General features: G+C 42.1%; 1 protein-coding gene across 13 annotated transcripts in view; it reads left to right on the plus strand.

Annotated features, from left to right (window-relative positions):
• The window catches only part of LOC105020624 (adhesion G protein-coupled receptor L3), a 253,307-nt gene that overhangs the window by 155,992 nt on the left and 74,897 nt on the right, over window positions 1–22,418 (plus strand). For all 13 annotated transcript variants that reach the window (XM_020043547.3, XM_020043551.3, XM_020043555.3 and 10 more), the window contains 2 exons: window positions 10,894–11,238; window positions 20,592–20,695. In XM_020043547.3, coding sequence (XP_019899106.2) covers window positions 10,894–11,238; window positions 20,592–20,695 — 449 coding nt within the window. The remainder of the gene's footprint in view (window positions 1–10,893; window positions 11,239–20,591; window positions 20,696–22,418) is intronic.

The raw sequence follows: 22,418 nt of genomic DNA on the forward strand, positions 1-22,418 counted from the left end.
AACACTTGAAGGCAAATATCTGATTTTACCTTTTAGACAGGCGAAACGTCGCATGGCCAACCAGCAGATTTGTGTTGGATTTCAAACCCCTTGTGATGTTTAAAATATTGGTCCAAATATAGTGCTTGCCTGTTTCGACGGCAAGAAGAAAATCTGATTCAACTTATGGGAAAAAATCTGATTTCAGTCATTCAAAACTGCCACTGCGAATGAGGTGTTTGCTAAAATTGCTTGCAATACTGCACCTTGTTTTTGTCTGAGCTTTTGTCATGCTGTGCAACGCTGTACAACAAACAGGCTTCTGATGCTGTGGTACCTTCTTGTTCCCCCATCCATTTTCTGTCCTCAACAGCTTAAAAATGTTGCTTTCAAATTTTGCCTGCGCTTTGCCTAACAGGTAGTACGTTTTGTTCACATATTAGCCAACCTGCTTAGTTCTTACAGCCAGTTGATAGTTCTGAATTTTTTGGAAACGTTGCACAGGAAGCACAATCAATTAGTTTGGCCTCGTTTGCTGCCCTTAAGCAGAATAGTCATTCGTCATCCACTCCGGGTTGTACCTCTATCCCGAATCATCATGCCAAGCTCAACTGTGGGGTTCCGCAGGATAGCAGGCGATTCCTCACTTCAGAGCAGCCTCCTCTACCATATCAAAAAGTATAGATAAGTCTGAGTAGAAGGTCAGGGAATGATTGACTCGCGTGCTGCCTTTGTTGCAGTGTTCCTCTCCATTTTGATGTTGCGCCGGCTACTTAGGCTAATTCTTTATCTGCCGGCGAACTTTTACCAAACTTTTTAAAAACCTGCGCCTGGGCCTCTGCGGTGGTCTTTGATGTGTGTGTATCCCCGTGTTCCCCTGTTATCAGCAGGGTTGTACTTTTCACTGAGAGGCTTTGTATTATCCGTTGGACCCGGCTCTGTCGGTTGACGGTGTACATCATCCGGTCCCTGAGCTTTTTTGCCCGGAGGCAAGAAAGTGTGTCCTTCGTGCCGGTCCCTTGTCCCTGCATCACTCCCCCCTCTACCTCTCAACTGTCGTTTCAATGGCGGAGTTCAGCAGAAGCTCAACTGACTCTTTTTCTGACCTGCAGAATGAGCTGGTGAGCTCTTAGCCCACCTCATTTCAGGCTTGACAGGACAATGTTGTTGTCTGCTGTACTACTCTGTTTACTGTGTGTGTGTGTGTGTGTGTGTGTGTGTGTGTGTGTGTGTGTGTGTGTGTGTGTGTGTGTGTGTGTGTGTGTGTGTGTGCGTGTGTGTGTGTGTGTCTCTGCGCACCTATATGTGTGTTTGAGAAAATCTATGTGACTTTTGTTTCGTGTGTGTTATTCACAAGTCAATCACCAAAGCCGGCGTCGGAGATACACGCCACCACGCTGTTTGAAGATTATACACTTTCTGGCCCATTTAATAAGACGTGTTGACATATGTCACCTGTGACTCAATGTGTCAGACGGTGCATAAGTGAATGTGGATTTTGACTCAACTATAGACATGACCTCCAAGTGGCCAGGTAAGGTTTTGGAAAGTCCCCTAGGCAGCCTTTGTATTGCATTTTTAATTCTCAGTGTGAGTTTCATAAATCAAGTTTGTTTAATGAAAATGACGAAAATATATCATTTTTGTTGTCTTCGGAAACTCTTGAAAACCCCTTCACATTCTCCACATTTTGGGTTGTAGACTGAATTTATAATTCACAAGTTCCCTTCTACAGATAATACCCCATAATTATGAAAGCGAAAAAACATGTTTTTAAACATATGTTTGGCATTCATTGAGAATACAAAACTGAAATATCTCATGTAAGTATTCAGACCCTTTATTCAGTACTTTGTAGTAATGCCTTTGGCAGAGATCAGGCTCTGTCAGATTGAATGGGAAGCATCGGTGAACTGTGATCTTCAGGTCTCCCCACAGATGTTCAATGGGATTTAGATCCAGGCTTTGGCTGGGCCACTCAAGGACATTCACAGACATGTTGTTGTGCTGAAAGATTAATCTTCAGCTTAGTCTGAGGCCCTATGTGCTTTGGATCAGGTTTTCTTCAAGGAGCTCTCTGTATTTTGCCCAATCCTGACCAGTCTTCCAGTCCCTACTGCTAGGAATCATCCTCATAGCCTGATGTTCCCAGCACCATGCTTCACTGTAGGGATGGTATTAGCCAGGTGATGACTATTACCTTGTTTTAGCCAGATGTAATGCTTGGCATTCAGGCCTTATAGTTAATTTCTGGTCTCATAAGAAGATCGAATTATCTTTTTTCTTTTGCTCTGTGAGTCATTTAAGTGCCATATGACAAATTCCTGGCGGCGTGTCATATGCCTTTTACTCAGGAGTGGCTTTTACTTGCCTCTTTTTACAGCCAGTGTAAAGAGGCTAGTACTGGAGTAATGTGTTCAACTTTTTTTTGTTCTAGTTAGGATTCTAGCAGCCGTGTGCAGCACTAATTAAAGTTTATTTATTGATTTGTCAGGGTAACCAGAAAGAATAGCATTGCAGTAATCTAGTCTAGAAGTAACAAACATGTATTCGTTTTTCTGCATCAGTTTTTGGTAGAAAGTTTCAGATTTTTGCAATGTTTCGAAGATGAAAATAAGCAACTCTTGAGACATATTTTATATGTTCTTTAAAGGAGAGGTCAGGGTCAAGGGTAACGCCAAGGTTTTTTACAGTTTTTGGGATACGACCATGCAGCCGTCGAGGTTCACAGTGAGATCTGCTAACAACGCTCTTTGTTTTTTGGGTCCTAAAAGGAGCATTTCTGTTTTTCTTTAGTTTAAAAGCCAGAAGTTCTCTGTCATCCACTTACTAATATCTGAAATGCATGCTTCCAAAGTAGCTAATTTTGGGGCTTCTCCATGCTTCATTGAAATATATAACTGTGTGTCATCAGCATAACAGTGAAAGTTGACATTGTGATTTCGGATTACATCGCCCAGAGGGAGCATATATAGTGAGAACAATAATGGGCCCAGAATCGAGCCTCGAGGAACATCAAAACATACCTTTGATTTGTCAGCGTATATGCCATCCACACATACAAACTGATATATTTCAGATAAATAAGATTTAAACCAGGCTAGAACATGTCCACGTAGCCCAATATGGGTTTCCAGTCTCTCTAAGAGAAGGGTGTGATCAATAGTGTCAAAAGCAGCACTAAGATCAAGAAGCAACAGGACGGATGTGGAACCTTTGTCTAAGGACATTAGAAGGTCATTTGTTACCTTCACGAGTGCAGTCTCAGTACTATGATGGGATCTGAAACCGGACTGGAGTATTTCATAAATGTTATTTGTCTTTAGGAAGGCATTCAGTTGTTGGGAAACACATTTTTCTAAGATTTTTGAGAGGAACGGGAGGTTCGATATTGGCCTATAATTGTTTAATATTTCAGGATCCAGATTAGATTTTTTTTTAGAAGTGTCATAATTTCCGCTATTTTTAGTGAGTTTGGTATCCGGAGGAAAGGGAACAATTTATTATGTTCAGCATTGGAAATATCTCCTAAAGTAATTTTGTTGGAATCGGGTCTTGCTGACAATTTGTGGGTTTAGAACTCATTACAAATTTAGTGAATGTGTCGAGTGATATGGGATCAAACAATTGAAGTGTCCCCATTGACACCTGGTCAGGGAGGTTCAGGACATTCTCAGGACAACTGAGATTTTGAGGACTATAACTATTTAAGGAGGAGTCAGTTATTTGTTTTCTAATGGTGATGATCTTTTCATCAAAGTAGTTCATGTATTCATTACAGCTAAAGTGAAGACCCACTTCACTTGTTGAGCGTTGCTTTTTTGTTAACTTTGCAACTGTATCGAAGATAGATTTTGGATTGTTTTTGTTCACCTCAATCAGGTTGGAGAAACAAGCTGATCGAGCAGACTGATTGATTTTCGGTATTGTAGTGTACTGTCTATCCAGGCTAGTCTGAATACTTCCAACTTGGTGGAGCGCCACTTTCGCTCCAATTTTCTCTAGACTTGCTTGAGTGATCTAGCATTGTCTGTGTACCAGGGAGCAAGTTTCTTGTTGCATATTTCTTCTGTTTTTAGTGGTGCTGAGTTAAAAGTATTTAGCATTGTTGAGTTTAGATCCTCGATTTGATCATTTACAGATTTATTTTCTCTGTCGTTGATGAGCGAGATTGTAAGAATATCAAGAAATCTATTTGTAGTCCGAGAATTTATAGTATGGCTTTTGAAACTCATTGTTTGCGGAGCAAGTGGATTTCTTTTTTTAATGGTATATGTAATATGACAGTGATCCGATATTCCAGGATTTTGGAGGGAAATTATTAGATGTACAATATTTATTTCTCGTGACAGGACTAAATCTAAAAAGGTATGATTGTGGCAGTGTGTTGGACCTGAGACATGTTGGATAAAACCCATTGAGTCAATTTGGGATTCAAAGGCATTTTGAAGAGGATCATTGAACTTTTCCATATAAATATTGAAATCACCAAAAATTTGAATACTGTCTGCCATGACTACAAGGGTAGACAAGAATTCTGGAAACTCACTGAGGAACATTGTGTATGGCCCGGGGGGGTCTGTAAATAGTAGCTATGTAAAGAGTCCTATTCCACACAGGAACAGCCTTGTAATTTGGGAATGTGAGCACTCTCAAGTCCGTGTGATGGATATGGAAGAAGCTGCCTAAATGAGCGGGCGCATGTGGCTGCATATGCCGACGAGTGCGCCCACGTACCAATGCCTACGGTCCTCTCCCAGTGACGTGTGACCTCCACAGCTGCCCTCCTCAGTCTCGGGGAGCCGGGATGAGGAATTAATTGCCAAACAATGCCCAACCTCCATCCATTATGACTTCATCATGTCAGATGATATCACGGTATTACCGGATGTCTCGATGCATAATTTACCACTGGGCCCCACTGACAGATTTGTGGGCCTGCCACAAAAGGCCCATTAAACGACAGGAGTTTTATCATCATTTACCTCCCTGCTCCGCTACATGAACAGCATTTTTGGTGTGATCATGTGACCAGAACACACAGAGGGATACTTTTGGCTTAGCGCCAAGTCAATTGTGATAATATAGATAATGGATGAATCGAAGCAGCAGAAGACATTTTTAATTATTATTTTCATTCTCATGAGTAGACGCATGAAATTCAACTTTTTAGATGTACAGTTTTATTCTTATTTTATTCTTAACTTTTGGGAGATTGTTTTGTGTTACGAGATCAAACCCTGCTAAAACCTGTAGGTTAAATTAAATAAGGCAGTCCATAAGCACATCTAAAGAGTTTAATCTGGAAAATAAATTGTTGAATTAATGGTCTTAGATAATATCCATATCCAATGTGTTCTCCAATCTCAGAAATATAGAATTGCATTGTGATTTAACATATATCTCTGAGTAATGATTATATGATTATAGCTTATACGGTAATAGTTTTTATCTCTGTTAAACCCAATTACAGTATGTACAGTAAATAATACACAGTAAAGAAGAAAAAAGTTCACATATGTCATCTATGTAATTGTCTTTTTTCAATTCGTTTTTTTTTTTTTAATTCCGGTTACTATTACCTTGTCTGCATTAATTGAGTTTAATCCCAGTGGAAGTTTGAGTTTCAACATGTACCCCCCCCCCCCTAGACATAGCCAATGTAGGAATACAGTTCTAATACTAACTATGAAAGATAATAGAGTTCAAACTTCCACTGACAAAGTCCCTATCCACCACCACCAGCTCCAAAGCGCATGTAGCTTCTCTTCATCTCCCAATCGGCAAAGGCTTACAAGTGGCTAGACCGCCGCTATTCCCATAAAAATGATAAGTCATAAAAGAGGATTCATTTCAAAATAATGGGCCCATTCCTGAAACTCATTGTAACTCCTGTAAAGCCTGGGGAGAGAAAGGAGAAATACTAATTAGCCAGGAAGGGCAGCTTTGATATGAAGCACATAGCTCTGTCTATCAGGTGGAAACATCAGGCATCATAGTGAGTTGCCTCAAAAGTCTGCTGTATTTGGTGAGCTGCGAGGTAAGTGTGTGTTTTCTGACCGGGCAAAATGGTTAAAGTAAACAGACAGACGATGGCCCACTTCATCTTCTGCAACTTTGCGTCCTCTGGAGCTTCAGAGATTTTCTGAATATACACTGCTTTGAAACGAAACGTCACTTCTCTACATCATTTAATTTCTCTAAATGGAAAACAAAGGAATCTTACCATCCCAGCATTTTACTGCCATGGTGAATCTTGAATTATGGGGAATACTAAGTTGATACCCTAGAAGTAAAATGATCACTCTAACCCTGCACAGTAGTAATTTTCAGAAGTCATCTTCTCATCCATTTAATAGCCTATTTGATCTTTTACTAATAAGCTGCTGAAATAAAACCTGTTAGGCTTTCATTGCTGTAGTGTATGTTATGGGAGGCAAAATGAATGCTGAGTTTCTGTTTAGCTGGTGAACTTGAACCTCGATAGTGGTTTGTTGCTCCCTAACATTGAGGATCCGGCAGAACGCAAAAAAAATTTCCTTGGAGTGGTTGAACGGGACAACTCCCAAAACGTGTCCACTGTCTGCCGAGTCATTTGTCCTTTGGTAATTGTGTGAATGTGAAAAATGCAAATTTTCTCAAGGGCACGACTTCCTTCTTTTCTTAGACCTTCACTGCCTCCTGTGGCAGCGAGCGGGAACATGTTTCAGCGCAGAATCATTTCCAGCCGCATTGAGACTGGAGAAAAGGTTTACTGGTTATCATGTGGCCATTTTGTGACTCACAATGCTGGATCTATGTTCTTACCTTTATACCTGCACAAAACCCGCAAAACACCATGGAGTGAATTTCATGTCAATAGTGCCCTAGAACTAGGGGAAATAATTTAACTCTAATTTGTGATGTTGTGGACTGGATAACTTACTTTGGCAATTCCACCCTAACACAATGGCTCTGAGACACAGATGAGTCACTATAAACACTTGCCAAACTTAAACCACTGAAAGCAAACCACACAATACTACGCAAAAGGCCCACTTCACATAAGTGTCAATAGACATTTGCATTTCAAAATGTTGATTGCAAAAACTATACAATAGTTTACTACTTTTAGCAGTATCCCCTAAACATAAAAATAGTAGTATTAATAATAAAGAAATTGAAGAACAATGCAAATGTAAAATCTGCTACCAGAATTAATATAAAATGTTGTGACCGTTTTCCAAAAACGTCCTTAAATATCTACTTCAAATTCAAAGCTGTCTGCTGAATGAATAGTGCATTAGCTATGATATGATTTTGAAAATGAAAATGAATTTTAGGTATTGAACAACAGTAAGTGAAGTGGATTAACATCTGGGGCTGTAGGCACAAAGTGTCTCAGTAGAAAATTGGTCATAAGTGCTGGGGCTGGAGCCATTTTGCTCCCATTTTTATAGGTTAAAATAAAAGCTATTCATAAAGCCTCTTTAGTCATGAAATGAATCTGACGTCTCAGAGTATTTAACACCAGTCAGGACGTTTTCTAACCGGTTAGGATTCAGGTGTCTTAATAAAAGAGGCAGCAATCATTGGATCCTGTGCCACAGACAGCCATTATAGTTGCTGACATTTTATTTGATATTTCTATATGCTCATTCCACATAATTTGAACACACATTCAACAGCAGACCCCTCTTGAACTTTTGACAATGATATTTCCTTCGGCATAGGCTGTAAATCACATGATATGCCTAACTATTTATAATCCCTAGGCTAATTAATAATAATAAAGCCGTCATAATTATTTCATCAAATTACAGTACATAATATTTCTGATCATAAGCCTGATATCGCCGTGGAGCACACATTATTTTACAATATGCCTAAATTCAGCCTATAAATTTGCCAGCTCTACATTACCTAAACGTTGATTGTTTTAGTGTCAAATAATTGAAAATATGTCTGTTCCATTAGAATAAAACAACCTCATAATTTACTTTTATGAGCCTCGTTTGGTCATTACAATGCTTAGTCTGATTGGGAATTAAGATATTTACAGTTAAATTGCTGTTTGGCTGATATTATATACTGAGATTTTCTAGTCAGATCAGGTCATGAAGTCGATCGGTGGGCCAAAAGTGTCTGTAAAAAGCTCTTACACAAAATGGTAATTATCTGAATTTTCAATGTCATAGCATGCAAATATCATTAGAAAAACAGGAAAATCTTGTTTTTGAGTGGACTGCCCATACGTATTCAGCCATACGGATGGAAAATGCAAGGCATAAAATTGGTATCACAAATGTCTGACTAATAAGGTCCCAGAGAATTCAAAATTGTGTCTGCGCATGCTGCCAGGGATAGGGATGGACCGATATATTATCCCTTATCCTAATTGGCCACTCTGCAACCTTGTTAACCAATGCTTATCGCTGGCCATGCAGTGTGACCCTGGTGACCTCAATCGCAGTGACCACATTTTCATGGTCTAATTTCCATATTCAGCTCAGACTGACTCAGTGTTGACGCGAACAAACAGCCCTCTTTTTTCATTCTCCCTATGTGTGTCTGTTTTGAACACAGCCCTCCTCGTGAAGGGTATGGAGTGCCAATTTGGACACAACCATAGACACTCAGCCCTTGAGATGTCCATAACAATGCGTTTCTTAGAACATTTAAATTGGTCTTGCCCCCACACGCATTTGGCGATACCGGAGATGGTCATCTCTATCGTCCTCTAAAAATCAAAAAGGTAGAAATAAAGGTCGTTGCCGTCAAATAGGGCCGACGGGCACAAACATCTAAAGTCCAGGAGTGCATCATATTTGGTGTTGAATAAAAGCAGGTCTCCAGTCATTTCCAAATCTAAAATGAGGAAATAATTAATTGGCTTTCATTTCTGGTAAAAGGGGTAGAATATTCACCAGTGCGTAGAAGAAGAAAAACATTTATGTAGAGGGCATTGTATTTTTCTGCCATGATGTATTTTTCCAGGATGCATTTCAGTGAATACATCACATCCATAATTGTTACCCTTTAATCATAAATCATAGTGTATGGACACACTCAGGCCATTCGCAATAGATTCCAATCTACTTAAGGACTGACACCAGTTTGATGAAGCTGGGTCTGGTCTGACTTCCATTGAAACATGAAAATGAGGGAGAGGCTTTTCTTGCTTTTTCCTCTGTCCCCAATTCCAGGACTAATTACCTGGGACGCCCGCAGGGTGTTAGTTATCTAGTTGGACAAAACACAGCAGTACAGCAGACCCCCAGGCTGGATATAAATATATACCCTCCTATAGGTCCACATATGTATTTATTTATAATTAATTAATTGTTACCTTTCCAGGCTTTTTTGGCTTTTGAAATGCCCATTCTCAATTCACAAATGGGTCTGATTGGCTGATGGGATTATCTAGAGCCGGATGTCCATTTGCTGATCTGTTCTAGTCCAATATCGATTGTGATGCTTCCGTGTAATAAAAATGCATTATTAGTCTCATTTTGGACACTTCCTTTTTAAGCATTATCTGATTTCATTAAACAAATAGAGCTATACAGTGGAGATATATGGCGCTCTATTGTGTTGTAGTTGGCCATGCCTAACCTGTCACCATACGCAACGACGCCAGAGGCTGTAGCACTGCAGGCCAAGACACATGAAGGAGACGTTTTTAATTCCGTAGTTTCCACACTCAACGTAGGGTGGGATCATCATACATCATACTTGTCACTTATGCAGCACTTTTTGTTTAGATAGGCAAACGCCTGCTTCACGATTGCATTAGGAAAGGATTGCTTCATCGGGGCGGCTGTGTGGCCTGATCTTTATTCCCCCGGGGACCCCAGGGTTTCCTTGGACTCCGCGGAGGGGTGTGAGACGGAGCGGCTCCCTTATAAGGGCGCGTGCGTGGGCCTGTGTGTTGTCATTGATTTGCCTGCCCACTCGTTCTCCCGCTGTTTGCTCGAGGGTTATGGACCCTGACCTTTCTCGGCCAGCCCCCCCCCCCCAGTCTCACCGCGGCTGAGCCTGGACCACACATTCATAAAATGCCCGCCGCTGTATGAATTTCAAGCGTTCATTTAGCAATCAGCGATGCGGGGGAGGTGAGAGGGTCGAGAGCGGATGCGGGCCTCGGGGGAAATGATTGATGAGCATGTATCACGGTGCATTATAATCATGGGCTGGTGTGTGTGTGTGTGTGTGTGTGTGTGTGTGTGTGTGTGTGTGTGTGTGTGTGTGTGTGTGTGTGTGTGTGTGTGTGTGTGTGTGTGTGTGTGTGTGTGTGTGTGTGTGTGTGTGTGTGTATATATGTGTGCGCGCAGTGGCGGAGGGTGTGTATTTGTTCTCAACCTGATGCATTTTGGTCTATATCAGCGTGTGTGTTGGGCTGAGGGTGGGCATCAGCCTGTGAGGGGGCTTGAGGTGTGATGGTGTTTGTCTATGAGACTGTTTTATCGCGGTTAAATTGTTGAAGGAACGAACTGTGCACAAATACTTGATGTGTGCATTTGCTGGAAATCCATGCCCGCGTGCGTTGACTAGCTGTGGGAATCTGCCAGCATCTCGGCAAACAGCGAGTCTTCACACATTCGAGCCACACCTGCCATCTCCAATTGATCCACTTTGAACTATCTCCTCTTAAACTGACAAGTGGGGATAGAAAAATTGAACCCCTCTGAATATTTTTTTGTGCTGGCCCTGAAATAAATTCCCCTCTCAGACATAAATGAACTGAGACTGAAGTAATGAAGAAAAGACGTTCTTAGAATGTTTTTTTTGGTCATTGTTTTTCAATATACCTCTAACCCTATTATATTTTAAATGCTGTGTTACTCCACACTTAACTCTAGAAGAAAGCATTTTTTTTTATTTGTGTATCGGCCCATTTGCTCATTCTCTGTCCATTTCCTCCCCCTTACACAGAATCATCTTCATCTGTGATGGTATTCATGGATACCACGACAACGCGATCTACAACTCAACCAACAGTGATTTCTTCCACAACTACGTCGGCAACCAGCACCACTACGACCACCACGTCGACGACGACCCCTGTCAACCAGCGGCCGCGCCTCATCTCCACTACCCTGCCGCCGTTGCCGCCAGTAGAGGGCAATGCTCCGGAGGTCAACACTCGGTCGTCGCCGTCCTCCAAGCTCCCCAACATTGGCATTGAGTACTGCAACCCGATGATCATGTCGGACGTGTCCTGGCCCAAGACACGACAGGGACTGGTGGCACGGCAGCCGTGCCCGACCGGAACCATAGGTAATGGGTTTGTTTTCTGTGAAAGACTGTGGTTGTCCTGTATTAAATGAAATATGAACTGGGTCTTAGGAGTAGTATTTAAACCACAACATGTCTACACTATAGAAACTTGTGTCAACCAAAATATTAAGGTGGACACAGTATTCGTAACCAAACAGTACCGCAACTCTTTACCAAATTAAGTATAAGCTGATCATCAGGTACTTTTGACAATACAGTTTTGTGTTATACAGAAACCATACCAAACCCTGACCCTCAAACTGCAATATGTACCATACCATGGGGTTCCGCGTATAATTCCGCCATTAAATATAGCGATTTGCTTTTCGGGATGACATGTCTGACCAGTGCAACAAACATGTCGGTTTAATCCATGCATGTGTTGTCCTGGCATCAAAAAAAGCTTTAAAGCCCACTGGCTGTATGGACTAAGTGAACGATCCCTGCAGGATTCAAACCCACAACCATGCACCACATTCTTACCAACTGCATCGCAGTATTGAATATTGTACATTAAATATTGTACATTACGCGTAAGGATGCCAATTTACAGGCATGACCATGAGCCATTAGTCTGGGCCTCAGAGACATACCCTCGTCTGAATAAATTGGCTCTGAGGAATGGAGCATTGCCCTTAAGTCTGCTCTTTCTCACTGGGGCTCAATTTCCAAATGACTGCATGACACGCAGTTAGCTCCATTAATCCCAAATAATTTGACCTCTTCGGTTTTAAGAAATTTGTCATCAAACCCTAGATGATGCTGCTCTTCTAAACTCTGTTATGTTTGGCATGCTGAAATGTTACCCGGCTTGTATTTAATGGCTCGTCTAGCCTTATGCTTGAGTGGTTGAGAGAGAGGAGAAGCTAAAGATAGGACCGCTGTATGGAACCATGAAGCGTAATACCTCCCTTCGCATCTTCACTCCCAGGAAACAATTAGCCTAATTAATTAACACTAAACGCAGTTGTGTGTCTGCTCTTTTACGACGGCAAGGCACTTTGTGTTGGTTAGGCTCCACATATCTCCATTCCACCTCGTCTCCTTAGCCAACTGGTATCAGTTGTCATGTACCAAGAGCTACGGATAATAACACATTAAGATCTCAGGTTCTGAAGAACGCTGTGTGCCTAGACCCGTGTAAATGGCTGTTTAAAAGACAGCGGGAAGAAGTCATCTTATATATTGTCATTAGTAAAATGTGGTTACGGCCAGGAAACACGACGCAGTGCTGTTCAGGGCCAGTGTTGTTCACAGTCCTTATGTTGACGTGCTGACACCGGGTCAGTTGTAATGTTTAAATCATAATAAGACAGGTCGGAGACAGGGGATGGTCCTGAATCCAGATCGGGCGTTCTTATTTCATCCGATTTTGGATCACGAGGCCAGAAATATTGCAGCCAGGGTGGGGACCGTCTTGTCTTGCCCTCTTCTGCTCATTAACGGGTGACACCGGTCCCCGGAATGAGGCCTCTTGAAAAGCACCTGGGTATGTAAGGATGAGAGGGACACGCCACCTGCGCCCCTGAGTGTGTCTCTCTTCAAAGCCTGACACGCTTCAGACACACCAAGCACAAGACGCTCTGTGAGTTTCCTCACAGGCTGCCTTTGAAAGTTCCTTGAATCCTATTTCTCTTTTTCTGTCTCTCTGGCATTATCTCTCCCCACCCCCCTCTCTCTCTCTCTCTCTCTCTCTGAGTTTCACTCTATCGTTTCCTTTCCATCCGTCTCTCTCACCGCTCAGTCAGGTCGAGGCCTATCTGATAAACCCGTATCAAACGTAAGGCAGTCCAAGGAGGACTGGGAAGGAAATGATGTGTCAGTCAAAGTCGTATATCAGTTAATGTTAGCAGTGTGTCTCCTCGTCCTTCACTCTATTTCCCGTAGACATGTACCAATATAAGGCCGGCGTTTTTTCCCTTGACAGAGTCACGGGCAGTTTATAAAAAGACAGTTGAGGTTTATACACAGATTGAGTGTAAACACTATCAGTTGTAGCCCACATATTTGAACTTATCCCCCTTTTCTCTCTCTGTATCCCAAGTGCATTGCAATTTGCATACCAAATGCGGTGCTTCTAGAGAGTGCAAACAGTGCTTGAAGTTCTTGAATTTGGAGCTCAGAAATCCCAGTGTTGGAATACCTTCAAAATAAGACATTTCCTCAATTATGTCCTTGAAAAGTTATTAATATTTATTTTCCGGTAATATAGGCACAAAATCTCAAATGTGGTGAGGGTGTGAGGAATGTTAGCTAGGTCATTGTGGATTATGACTCACAAATGAAGAGTTATTTGATTATAGCCTATAACATGGCAGCCCTTAATTGCCGATCACATCATCAGCATAGTTGGTGGCTCCCACTAAGGTTTGTGATGGCAATTTCTAAATTCCAAATAGTTCTATGAAAATGGTAGGTAAGACAGGAGAAATCAATTGCGCAATAAACGGTTTTAATCTTGCTTGCAAGGAGAAAGTATACAGGTTACAAAGTAACGGTGGATAGTTTCTAAATAAAAACATCATTTCGACAGAATTTATTACATAGGAAGAAGGGGTGTGGTAAGATGCTGCCATCTGTTTCATGTCAATCAAACACCTTTCCCTTTGTTCTATCACACACGTCAAATGCTATCTTCCCCCACCTTATCCTTCCTGCAATAATGTTTAGCCAAAGGGGCCAACTGGCCTTACTGCCCCCTTGCTGTATCTTCTCCTATCCTGTCCTAAAACCCATTGATCTCCATCTGGACAGACAATAGATGTCCCCTATGCAAATACCAGGTCCCACACATTCCTGTACCTATCTTAACAGTGGGACTCAGTCCTTAATACAATCAGAATACATTGTATAAGAAATTTCCACAACAATCCATCCTCTTGATACCATGTCAAACCTTGGTATCAAACCTTAAACAGTTCACTCATTAGGATGTAGACTGCAACAAAACAGTACTCTTTAACAACATGACCCAGTCAATATTATTATCCTTAATGATTAGAGAACTGTGCAAATCTGAAATGTCTGGATCCTCCTTTACATTCTTCTAGATCATTACCTTCCGTATAAACTCCAAGATCACACATTGTCATCATACAGAATCATAACATAGTACAGCAAAACTTTTTCTTTATGTTAAAATCATCATAAACACCTATCACTGAATGCATCCTTCAATTCATCACTGTTACAAAGTTCTCTCATGCCAATTGCTCAATTCGCTGAAAAGTCCTCTCCATGGTTCCATTTGGATGTCCTTCCAAAGTCATCACAACTGTTCTGCTCCTTCAAACGTCAGACAGTCAGTTATGAACCATTTCTTTGACAGGTCGATGTAACAGAACGAAAAAGTCAGATGTATATTCCAAGGTGTTGTCCTTCATAGCTCAAATGCAGACACAGCTCTTGTTGTCTCCATTCTAGCTGCTTTCTCAGCCAGGCCAGGAGAATCTGTGTTCTCCCTTGTGAACTCCAAGATGACCAGTTTTAGCTAAAGGTTCTAGAGCTAAAGGCCATGTAGAAAGTGACTGGTTACTAGCACCAGAAAATTCACTTTTCCCTCAGTGACTTCAAACACTGCAATCCTCGTGTAGCGTGTCGTCGACCCCAGGTTCCTCTCTCAGCTACCTGGACAGCAGATGAGATGTACCTGGTATGGGCCCAATCAGCGTAGCATGATGTTGTGCAGTAGATCTTTCCTACGCCTCCATCCTCTCGGTCGGAGGTTGCCTTCTCCATCACATTGCAGAACCATCAGGACTCGAGCTCACAGGAACTCAGCATCCTGTAGACGTGCAGCGAGCCAGAGTAGTAGGACAGTCTGTCTGTGTGTCTGTGAGATCCATCTCACCTCAGCCACCCCACAGTTGTTTTATCTATTTTAAATCTTAACTTTGTTATGGTGAATGATGGCTTGCATAAGCTAATCACTAAGACCATTTGTCAATAGAGTAAGGCACTTAGGGGCACAACTTTAATTCTGATCTGAAAAGGAACTAAAGTTTGCTGTCTTGCCTTTACCTTTTGTAGACCACTGATTAAGGTTCAGTATTTGGAAAATTGGTATGGTGGTGTTTAATAGCATTTATTCCCTGGATATTATATACTAAAATAGGTCAACAGAAGCTGCACCCTCCATTCACAGCTAAGATAGGCGGTAATCAGTACAACCTTTGGACGCCTCACAAAGGGGAACCATGCTATTCGGACTGGATTGGTTGACATGCCGCATACAGAACCTGCCGGCAATAACTCCCCTAGAGTCGAAAGCGCGTTGTCATATGTCTTTTTCGTGACTCCTTATAAAATAAATAATAATAATCATCATAGCCAACCTAGCAGCCGCTTGGTCGGGTAGGTTTTGGCAAAAGTTTTAAAACTCCAATTTTGTTGCTAGACCCCTCCCTTCTCAGGAATCCAAAGTGAATGGATCTGAAGCAAAGCTAATGCTTTCCGAATTCTTCTCGACAGGTTTTCTAGCCTTACGGACGGATCTTTTACCTCAGACACATGAACGGCTGTCTGAACAGTACACCTTTCAAGGTGTTACACGTCATGCCGTCCTTCGCGCCGTTCATTGTCTCAGCAGCTCAGAATCCTCTCCTGTGATGGTGTGTGTAGGTAGACCCAAGACCAGAAATGAGACAGAGTCCCTTCTCGAATTAAGAAACAAGAAACATGATGTTTCTTTTCTAGGAGACAGACAAAATGCCATACACCGGTGGCATGAAAACACAAGACTAAGCACAGACCAGCCTTCATAAACCAACTTAAACAACGTAAATAGTAAGCCGCCCAATGAGGAACAGATGAAGTCCGATGAAGTCAATAACCTAAATCGAAAACAACCACATCGGGAAAATTCACAGGTGTGCTAACTTTCGTAGACAACATTTAGGGACCCACCCACACCCAAGTCCTCCTTACATCTCCAGTTAGCTGTCCTGAAGATTCTCCTGTACCGGGACGTAGAGCCCGGTTGTTTCTCAGATTGGGTCTCTATCTGACCTTGATTCCAGGAAGCCTAGGTGGACCTGTTTCCCACCCCAGGTAATCCGTACCTGTCCTGTCTCTCTTGTCTTTTGATCCCTCCAGTCCCACCTGGACCGAGGAAATGCATCCAGTAAGTATAAATCGCATCGATTTCAGCTTCTGATGACATGGTGGGTAGACATAAGCTGGGCATTTATCCCCTTGTGTCGCAATGTCTGAAGGGTGCTCACAGACTCCACGCGGGCTTCCTTCCACGTACCCCTGCTTGTGATCTTCCCCAGATCCTGGAGGCCCAGCTTTAAGCTCCCATATGAGCCCCTTGGCTGAGTGTGACTTCAAGTCTCTCTCCCCAAACACTGGTTTCTATCTTCTCTGTAAAACCTCTGATGGAGTTTGTGGGCTGTTTGAAACGGAAGGTGGAGGACACATCCGTTTCTCCCCTGCCGAATCGCTCCTTACCTAAAGTGCCGTCCTCTCAGTACTTAAACCGTCTAGAGATAAGGAAATGTTGTCCTCTTCTTCTGCTGTTGGACACATTCAGAAATCATCTTCACGTGTGCCCTGTCAGAGCATTGTTTCATATCCACCGTCTTTAAGACTAGTAACATTCTGTGCGCTAAAATACAAAGGAGCTTGGCATTCGGCTGCCTAAGAAATGGTGTCTCATATACCATTTTTACGGTCCTAAAACCTGGTAGGGTAAACAAGCCCCAGCAGCCATGGTGGCCCACTGCACCAGGTCCCCTGCCACTTCCTGGTTGGCTGCAAAATGGGGTTTCTTCATCTGACATTTGTACAGCCGTCACATTGCGGTATGCCGCTGTGCCTGCTTCTGCCTTCCCTTGTGAGGTCAGAAAAATATTTTAAGTAATGTATGTCATCCACTATGGATCTATGTAACAAAAGGATGACTGTCCCTGTTTCCAATGTTCCAGGCAAATCTGAGGCCAACTTGACCTTTCCTTTTATAGATGTGATGTAGGTCACGCCTCTAGGTCCTAGGATATTACTTTGATTCATGATCTTGATGACGCGAGTCGTCATTCACACTAAGGAACATAACACTTATCATTGATGTGCATCCTTCTGTGTTGTAGAACTGTAGTTAATACATAATGTTGTGACTGGTGTAGTGGAAATACCTCAAATGGCACCCAGCATTGGTACAGCTTCTCTAATAGTCCGTAATGTGAAGTTACTTGGGCCAGAAAGAATGCGCAGTCAAATTTCACATGGTTAATTCATTAGCACAAATATGTGCAGTAGCTTTCTGTTTTTTTTCCAATTAGAAGAATGAAAGGAGTAGGGTACCGTTTTTCTTGCCTTTTCTTAAAACAAGCAATATATAGTAATAGTTAGTCATTGTTAAGTTTGACAGTTAATTGACAACACTGTCAATATTATATTGATATATTTTATATTGCGGTATATATATTATATTATTTTCTAAGATATGAGATTTGAAGAAGGAGCTTTTGAAAATCTCAAGCAGGCCTTGTTCTAGTGGTTGATTTGAGCCAGAGCTGTCCGAAGCATTTGTACCGTCAAAAAAAAATGTGGTACTGCATACTGGTTCCTTTTTTTGTGCTTTTTTAGTGTCAGACCTGTCCAGAGCGTTGTTCTGGCTTTTGTCCCAAGCTAGCCTCCCAGACTCTGACCCGTAGCAGCAAACTATCCTCATTTATTGTTAAACAATAAATTATGTGAAGATAAACACTGTCAGGGGAGAACACTAATCATGTTTATGCAACCTAATTATCAGTCTCCGAATACTTCCAGAATCACCTTAATTGTTCCCACATGATAAAATGGACTTCTGATTTAAAGCATTTGGGAATTACTGCTCTGTGTTAGGCTTAAAATATCCCCATGCATACATCCAATGGACTTATCTTGCGTTGACCACATTATTGTGAATTAGGTATGATAGAATGTCATCATAATTTGAATGTCAATGCATAGTCTGTTGTGGAAGCCTATAATCTACAATAACACCTTTTGCATATATCTCGGGTAGTTTTTAATACAACAATACATCCTTGAAAATTGCAGTTTAGTGCTTGAAAAAGTCATTAAATGTCCTTGACTTGCCAGTGTTTGCACAAACACTGCGTAAAGGCACCCTATCTCATTGTATACTACTTTTGACCAGGGCCTTAAAGTTGGGCATAATGGAAGGAACACAGTGACATTTGAAACACAGCTGTCATTTATAAATTCAGTCTATATACTGACAAGAGTGTAATCCCATTGTTTCCCTGTTTGTTGAGAAGGCTATACATACACACACCTTAATACTTCACTTGAATCAAAAAATGACACCGGTTTATGGCGCGGATAATTAAAGGTACAAAAAGCACCTCCACACAGCCAGACTGCCCATAAGAGCTGAGACGGAACAGTACCTAGTGCCAGTTGTTTTACCCCATCTCTAGGCTGGCCTGCAACCTGAAGGCCACATATCGTGAGCGTGTGGACAAAGGCAGAGGCTGACAAATATTGCTATGACCAGCCCATGCGCATTGTTTGTCAACATGAAAGGGCAGACCTTTGACAAAATGAGCCGCCTTCCACTAGTCTGCCCCAACAACAACAACAATGTATTACCGTTTGTACAGGATAAAACACTCATGGGTTTTAAAGCTGGCTACTCTGACAACCCGACCGTTTGCAGACGTGTGCTGGTGGTGAAGACCCACTTGCGTCAGCTCATTATTTACCCGGTGGTCAATGCCGTCACGTCTGGCAATGTGCATGAATTATTAACGTCAACCGTTTGCCACAGGCTGCCTTCATTTTGACACAACGTGTGAAATACACATCAGCACAGGATACCAGAAAGCCAGATTGGATATTATTGGTGGAGCCTGTAACCTTTGCTTAATGGTAAAGGTGAGGATGTCCTCGCCGATAGCGGCAATTTATACATGGAAGGGGAGACAAAGTTCAGCCGGCGCAGTCCGGAGCATCGACTTCTCACTGCAGCCCCGAGGCCAGTCCAGCGCTGCCTTAGCTGAGTCTGCCTGAAATTGAGGCGGGATGTCTTTGATGACGGCCGAGGTGTTCATCAGGTTGGGTCAGTCTGGTAGCAATGTGAATCCTACATTCGGGTCACCCCCCCCCCCCCGCCACCGCCCCCCCCCCCGGCTTCTGGGCACCGGGAGATAATTGCAAGTGTATTGCGAGTGTTTAATCAAAGCGGCTTCCTCGCCACCTGAACAGTTAGATTATTCATTCCTCTAAGAACCTTTGTGCACGCTGGCAAACAGATGGGGAATCTTTGCTCGGCCCGACTGTCTCACAGCCTGTAGCTTTATGACCACGGGCAGAGGGGAAATACCAGATCATATCAATTCTGGTTGAGAAGACGCGGCCGAGCTCCTCAACTCCCCCTCATTCGCCGGCGTCGTTAAATGTACTGTACGTCAAAGATGGATGTGAGCTCCGTGACCAGCATACCTTTGACTCGCTTCGTTGCTATTGTAAATGCTAACGCGCTAGATGGACCTGAGTTTGCACAGTGTTTGAATTCATACCGACAAGTTCTAGACGACCGGCATGTTTTTGATAATGTACTCATCTGGAGGAGATCTAAACGTCAGCACGTGCACACACAGGAGGAGATTGAGATCCGAACACAAGGAGACACATACACACACACACACACACACACAGGAAGAGATCTGACCGTCAGCACACACACGTTGCTCCACATCCACGACCATACCAGTTGTCTCCCTCAGGCGACATTAATTGACCTTTCGTAAACAAACCCCTGGATATACCAATTCATTGGAACACAGTTGGGTGTGTTTTTGCCAGGTGTTCAACTGTCACGCCCGTTTAACACATGCAGAGGTGCCTTGACTCTTAATTACTAGATACACAAACTTTGCAAGATGCCTCTTTAGGCCCTCAAGTGCTGCCACATAAATAAATGAGTTCATTTAACATGTGGAGCTGAAACCAGTCATATGCCCAATTATATGTCTTTGTCATAGCTTTTCAATCGAGTTAATTATTTCAATTAGTAGTTTAATTTCGGCTAAGGATTTTCTAGGAGCTGTAATGCAAACCTTAAAACAGACAAACAATGAAGCTGTTGCCAGAATAAAGCGTGAGTCTCTCAGTGAATCCTTTTTTTTTTTTTCGTTGCCGTGGGGGATGTTTGTTAACTGGAGCACGGTCTCCAGAGTGGAGCTGAACTCCAGACAAATTCAGATGACCATCCTCTCTCTTTCATACCAATGTGATAATGGCTGTTGGTTGCCTTGCCTTGAGCTCCAGGGGAGAGCTGTGGGATACAACTCCCCTCGTTTGGCTTTATTTCCTCTAACTGTCTGTTCTGTTTCCCTCCACAGGCGTGGCCATGTATTTATGTTTGGGGCCTGAGGGCTTCTGGGACCCCCAAGGGCCCAACCTCAGCAACTGTACGTCCCCGTGGGTCAGTGTCATCACACAGAAGGTAAGGGACCCCCCAAGGGGACCAACTAACAGAAATACACACACATTTCCAAAAGAAGTGATGCAGTTGACGACCAGTGGGGATTGGAGTTTTGCCAGTCTGTCAAAAAGTGTTGACTGATTTGTAAGGCTGTTTGAATCTGAAGGAATAATTGTATGAAATGCATCAGAAACATTTTGGGAATGTCAAGGAAGATCATTTGGCATTAGTTGTGTGTTACTTTCTGTGTACAACCCCATTTCCCAAAAAGTTGGGACGTGGCATAAAATGCAAATAAAAACAGAATTCAGTGATGTGCGAATCATTTAATCCCTATATTTAATTGAAAACAGTACAAAGACAACATATCAAATGTTAAAACTGATTTATTTATTTTTTCTTGAAAAATATGTGCTTATTATGAATTTGATGCCAGCAAGTTTCAAAGATGGGGAGGGGTTCACCACTCTGAAAGACTATGCAGGCAAATAGTGCAACAATTTAAGAATAACATTTCTCAATGTAAAATTGCAAAGATATTCAGTACATAATACCATTAAAATATTCTGAGAATCCGGAGAAATCTATGTATGCAAAGGACAAGGCTGAAAACTGATATCGGATGGCTGCATTAATAACAGACAATTCTGTAGTGAACCAGAGAAATATGATTGTTTTTGGAAAAATATATAGTCGTTTTAAATTTGATGACAGCAACACGTTTCAAAAAACGTTGGGACGGGAATGTTTACCACTGTGTTGAAACACCTATTTTTTGAACTACACTCTGCACATTCAGCATTTATGGTGCCTTCACAGATGTGCACTTCACCCATGCCATGTGCACTAATGCACCCCGATACCATCACGGATGTTGTCTTTTCAACTCTGCACTGATAACAAACCGAATGGTCCCTTTCCTTTTTAGCCTGGAGGACGCAGCGTCTCTGATTCCCAAAATTATTTTCACATTTTGATTTGTCAGACCACAGGACAACTTTCCACTTCACCTCAGTCCAACTTAATTAGCTCAGGCCCAGAGAAAGTGGCAGCGTTTCTGGATCTTGTTTATATCTGGTTTCTTCTTTGCATGGTAGAGTTTTAACTTGCATTTGTATATGCAGTGACAAACTGTGTTTACAGACAACGGTTTTCTGAAGTGTTCCTGAGACCAGGCAGTGATTTCCACTATGGAATTGTCTGTTTTTAATGCAGCCATCCAATATCAGTTTTCAGCCTTGTCCTTTGCATACATAGATTTCTCCGGATTCTCAGAATATTTGAATGGTATTATGTACTGTATATCTTTGCAATTTTACATTGAGAAATGTTATTCTTAAATTGTTGCACTATTTGCCTGCATAGTCTTTCAGAGTGGTGAGCTGCTCCCCATCTTTGAAACTTGTTGCTGGCATTCGATTCAAAATGAGTGTATTTTTTAAGGAACAATAAAAAAATTCAGTTTCAACATTTTATATGTTGTCTTTGTACTGAAATCTATTGAATATAGGGTTTAAATGATTTGGAAATCTTTTTATTCTGTATCTATTTAAACTTTACACAAAGCGTCCCAACTTCAGGGTTGTACATTGATGATGTCTTTTTCCTCAGACTGCATTGCTTCCTATTTTTTTTCTCCAATCTGTTCAGGGGTTCTGAAGGACTCAGAAGACAGGTGTTCCTTAGCGTTTCATAATTCAGGAGTGGGTCATTATATTTTGCAGGTTCATTTGGCCAAATTAGT

Source organism: Esox lucius, chromosome 24, assembly GCF_011004845.1.
Source record: "Esox lucius isolate fEsoLuc1 chromosome 24, fEsoLuc1.pri, whole genome shotgun sequence".
Lineage (NCBI taxonomy): Eukaryota > Metazoa > Chordata > Actinopteri > Esociformes > Esocidae > Esox > Esox lucius.